The sequence below is a fragment of the Vollenhovia emeryi genome, unplaced genomic scaffold (genome assembly GCF_000949405.1).
Source record: "Vollenhovia emeryi isolate VEMERY1.0 unplaced genomic scaffold, V.emery_V1.0 DF939560.1, whole genome shotgun sequence".
In the NCBI taxonomy this organism is placed as follows: Eukaryota; Metazoa; Arthropoda; class Insecta; order Hymenoptera; family Formicidae; genus Vollenhovia; species Vollenhovia emeryi.
In genome coordinates, this window is record NW_011966806.1 from 21,795 (window position 1) to 27,457 (window position 5,663).

Sequence of the window (5,663 nt, forward strand, 5' to 3'; positions counted from 1 at the left end):
AAGCTAATACCTTTTAATATGCCAAACCTGGTTGTTAAATAGCTACATTCTATCCATACGGACGAGACCTTGCATAATTGAATAATTGAACGAACTTACAGGAAGTTCGATTGCAATTATGCGATCTCGTCCGTATGGATACTCCCTCCCACCCATCCCATTTTTCTCAGGTTCGGCAATGTTGAAATAATGAAGTGCCTTGCGCGCGCAAGGGCGGCATGATATAGGCGCTAAACGAGAGACATCTATATGTCTTTTTCAATTTTAAAGTATCCTGTTGGGAAGCCGCGACGGAGCGCGACTACATTCTATCCATACGGACGAGACCGCATAATTGCAATCGAACTTCCTGTAAGTTCGTTCAATTATTCAATTATTCTCTCGGACAGTAAGAGAAGAAGATCTCGTGGCGTGAAGCAGCAGCAAAAGCGTGGCATCCGTAACACACGACATCCGTCTACAGACTTCAGCGCGCAGCGCGACTCGACTCGACCCACTTGAAGTGAACAATTAGATTGGCGAATCGCGTGACATTATTCGCTCTCTGTAGCGCCTTCACCGCTCACGGCCATGACCGTGTGAAAGAACAAAAAGGGCACGAAACTCTAAATACGAAGAGAGCTCCTGGCCTTTTATACATATTTTATGAACAAATCTTTGGCACACGCATGGGATCCCCATTATCCCCCATTCTGGCTGACATGATGTTAGACGACTTACAATTAGAGTTCAGTTGTTTGCAGTCTTTGGATTTCGAAATCCCCCTTTTTTCACAGATATGTTGACGATATCTTTGCTATTGTGCCGTCCAACAAAATTGACCTAATTTTAGAAGTTTTCAATAAGTACCACCCTAAATTAAAATTCACACATGAACTAGAAACAAATAACTCTATCAATTTTTTAGACGTTAACGTCATCAGAAAAAACAACCAGCTATTGACCAATTGGTATAGAAAACCCACATTTTCGGGACGTTACACGAATTTTTTCTCCAACCATCCCCTCCAATACAAACTTAACACGATCACAAACCTGGTAGATCACGCAATTTTATTATCACACAGCAGATTTCATGACTCTAATATCTCTATTATAAAGAACATTTTACTCAATAACTGTTTCCCCCATTGAACTATAACCATACTGGAAGGAGCACTCCATTGTTGTCGTGCGGTCAGAACGGTGCGAGAGGGATAGTTGAATGGGAATGGAGCTATTCTTGTCTAACTAACTACAGCGATCACGTGACTCGATATACTACACAGTCTGAACACATTTGCTTTCGCAATTTTACTCTAATTTGCTTACTTGTGTAATGATAAATTCATATCTTTATCACGTGTTTTAAGACAATTTTTTATATAACATTCTCTTCCCATTTTTGATAGATATACACTTTTTGGTTGTCACCACTATACGAGAACAAATCTGAACCAAAGTTTTCAGCCACGGTAGTTGACGTTAAAAAAAGACATCACCATTCCCATTCAACTATCTCTCTCTGACCGCTCGATCCTATGGAGGGGGTAGGCAGTGCTCCTTCCAGTATGGTTATAGTTCAATGGTTTCCCCAATCACATAGTCGACAAATACATTAACAAAAGACTCAAACAATTACAAGACTCCTCTCCGAACTCCGAAAACACATTTGACATAAGAACTTGTATTACCATACCGTACATCAAAGGCACTAGCGAAAAGATACGTCAAAGTCTACTGAATATAGGTCTAAACACAATTTTTATCGTCCCAAAAAACTAAACAGACTAATAAGAAAAGGCAAGGATCCTTTATGTGATTCTAAAAAAACGGAATTAGTCTACAGACTAAACTGCAAAGACTGCAATGCATCATATGTTGGCCAGACAAAAAGACATCTGGAGACGAGAGTTAAAGAACACATCAATAATATAAAAAAGATTGATGAGAACCAGTCAGTCGTCAGTAAGCACCGCGCTATATTAGGACACGAATTCAATTGGACTCATCCAGATATCCTACACTGAGAAAAACATATCAGAAGAAGAGAAATCGCTGAAATGCTACACATAAAAATGGATCCGAACACCATCAATTCGAAGAAAGACACTGAGAATCTCAACTCTGTTTATGACTCTATTATTAATTCTATAACATGAACTGTTATTTATCTGTTACTCTCTTCTTCTCGATGTTTTTTTACCTATACGGCCTAGCTAGTTGATATTTGCGACAGTCACTCTCCATCCTTTGTAGAATACCTACATGTTTAACGATCACTAGACAAAAAGAATTTTTATAATTGTGACTCATCAAGGAAGGTTTTTAATTGTCTCCGTGTTCATCAAATGAATACTAAGGTGAGACTGGCGTTCGATTTATCTAATTTTTGTTTTATAATATCCACGTGGACAAACCAGAATTATATTATGTTCATTTCATTTATATAATTATTATATCAAACATACTCTATATATAGTGTTCAAATATTATTGTATTTTAGTAACGGCTTGAGAAGGACCAGAACCGATGGTGGAAACATCGCCTGTTTATCCCAATTTAAAAAAAAATACATTACACACATGCCAGATAAGGTCGACTAAAATTTATTATATCAACAGAATATCCTCAGTATATACCATTGATATATTTTCAGCACATACTATATATGAGAAAAAGCGGACATTAGTGCATTCTCAGTACGTACTCAGTACATCATAGAACATATTCGAAAGTTATGAGAATATACGTAACGTACTGTTGTGATATTCTCAGAACTTTCTCAGTATCTACATATATGTGCTGTGTGGGTCACTATTCCATTCTAATACGCTTCAATAGAGTATATTAATAATATTAAATATTATTATTATAAATAATATTAAATTATAAAATAAATATAAGATCGCCCGCGTCTTTTTACAATTGCAATAGTTCATAAGAGTTACCAGAAAATAACAATTATCTTTTGTATATAATGACATATATAACAATGGTTTTTATTATTTCAGAGTGTGCCAGACAGTAACAAGTTTTCGTGGATTTTGAAGCACTGAGAACCAATGTAGTCTCTCGGTCGAACCTCTTACACCTTTTCCAAGAGCTACTTTACCGATAAAAGTATCGGTGGATCGTTTAAATGAACATATAGAATCTTCGCTGTCACTCGCGTCGGCAGTACTGACGGGTGGTCCTTCCGGTAAAATCTAAAATTATTAATGACAACAAAATATGACTTTCTCGTATTAGTGTCTTTACGAACCTATTCTTATTCTATTTGTGATAGGTTATTAAACTAGTTTTATATTTAAAACTCTTTAATCGATTAAAAATAGCGACAAATAAACGAGTAATGGAAGTATCTGAATAGTCAAATCTGTCGAAAACAGCAGATTTGGTAAATGTTTAATATAAATTTTATTGATAAATTATCAGCAATAAAAAAGAATCCGCTACAGATTGACTGTAGAAGTTGAGCAGAATCTACTGTTTTGTAACCATTTGAACAATGTCTTCTATTCAAAAGTTTTCAAAATGACAGATTATGTTTGATTTCTGTTAATACTCTGTCATTGTTACATATAATAATATGTATTAAAGAGAAAATTCTGTTTCTGTATTGTGAGAACCGAGTTCCGTTCAGTTTGTGGCTCACATTGGCACTTCTCCTTTCTACACATAAAACTATTTGTTTAAAACATTTTTCCTATCTCTTTTATTTTAACAGGTATTCAGCTGCATCACTTAAAGTGATACACCCTGTATATATAGATATAATAATATTATATATGTAACAGTAATATACCATTCGTTATATGTATATTTCTAAAAGATTACGTTATTATACAGGGTGCTACGCAACATATTGACCACCGGTCATGGGAAGGTAGAGGGGACTAAGACAAACAGAAAAGTCCTGTACTATTTTGCGCTTGGACGAATAGTTATCGAGATATTGAATTTTAAAAATCGCCGTATTAGCCCAACCTACTGGCAAATGTAAGCACGCTGTGAGATGCGTCCGCCTAGCGGCCCCGCTCGAGGCGGTGTGTGGCGAGGAATAGGATGGCGGTGCGCGGTGAGGAGTAGGGAGGCGAGGCGCGCCACTGCCCGTCCGCCGCTTACGCGACCGCTTGGCAAGCGGCGCTTGCACGTCTCCCCGCGCTGCGTCAAAGTTCGCAGCGATGGTCGCTAGTGTTGCTACTCACCGCACGCTTGCATTTGCCAGTAGGTTGGACTAATACGGCGATTTTTATAATTCAGTATCTCGATAACTATTCGTCCAAGCGCAAAATAGTATAGGACTTTTCTGTTTGTCTTAGTCCTCTCTACCTTCCCATGACCGGTGGTCAATATGTTGCGTAGCACCCTGTATTTATGTTATTATATGTATTTGGAGTCACAGGTGTGTTACATAAGATTTTTAAATAATTGTTACGGTGATATATACGTCACAAAGAAATATAACTTTGTTCTTCTAATGTGCTGTCAATGTTATGTAATAGTTACATCTCTTCTATACAGGGTGTCTGATAAAAATGTCGCCAATTGTAAAATAGTGGTAGATTGGGTTGAATTGAGAAGAAAAGTCACATGCCGCGTTGCAAAATTCGCAATAGTTATCGAGTAATTAATTTATACATCTGAGCGAATGAGGACGTAGAATACGGTAGGCCGGACTTGGAACTCATGTAAAATAATCGATCGATAAGCGGGAGGTGGAGCGACGCGAGATACAACGCGGTGGGAAAAAACAGCGATCGCGGCGGGGAACGCGGCGCGGGCGGCGAGCGTTGTATCTCGCGTGTCGCTCCAGAACCATTGCATAACACTGCTAAAACAGTGTCCAAATTTTAGTCGGCAGTCGCTTGCAGTATGGCAGTATGGTGTACATAATTTTAAGTTGTGAATTTTCCAAGAGTAACCTTTTCTCCACAATTTACCTTGCTACAGAGCACCACAAGAAATTGGACAGTATCGAGTTGAGTGATTGCCAAATCGAATGTCAAAATCTCGTTAAACTCCGGCTGCGCAACAGCGCGCAAGAATTTGGTTTTTTTCTTCTTCATCTTTTTACCCGTTTTTCCGTTTAACATTAACACTCTAACATACGGATCTGCAATAAACGTAGTTATTTGAAAATATTTTCTACGCTATTAAAACATTGTTAATACTTACTAAATTCATTTACACTCAACACAGTTGGTATAAATTTAACATCGCGCAGTTTCATGATGTTAATAGTCAGTCTTTCTGCAGTGGGTAGATAGCTTATAGCTAATAAAATATTGCCAAACTCCTGAAAAGTGTATAATTATATGTTATACAGGGTGTCTGATGCAAAAGTAGCCAACTTGAAAATAGTGGTAGATTGGGTTAAACTAAGGAGAAATATCATGTGCCGCGGTACAAAAGTAACAATAGTTATCGAGTAATTAATTTACACGTCTGAGCGAATGAGGATGCAGAATACGGTAGGCCGGACTCGGAAGGCATTTAAGAAAATCCATCGATGAGCGGGAGGTGGAGCGACGCGCGAGATAGTACATGTATGTGTATGATTATGTTTCGGGTCGCTCGTCGCTCGCGCTCGCTGCCGCGCTCGCCGCCCGCGCCGCGCTCCCCGCCACGCCTAGGTTTTTTCCCACCACGATGTACCTCGCGCGTCGCTCCACCTCCCG

The 5,663-nt window shown here is 38.5% G+C and overlaps 1 protein-coding gene across 1 annotated transcript in view; it reads right to left on the minus strand.

Moving 5' to 3' along the window:
• Positions 1-2,458: 2,458 nt before the first annotated feature.
• Positions 2,459-5,663, minus strand: part of LOC105557224 (synaptotagmin-1-like) — an 8,329-nt gene continuing 5,124 nt past the window's right edge. Inside the window, exons 2-4 of the mRNA XM_012004412.1 lie at positions 5,161-5,281; positions 4,926-5,098; positions 2,459-3,188 (exon numbers count right to left, since the gene is read on the minus strand). Of these exons, the coding sequence (XP_011859802.1) occupies positions 2,985-3,188; positions 4,926-5,098; positions 5,161-5,281 (498 nt within the window). The 3' untranslated portion in view covers positions 2,459-2,984. The remainder of the gene's footprint in view (positions 3,189-4,925; positions 5,099-5,160; positions 5,282-5,663) is intronic.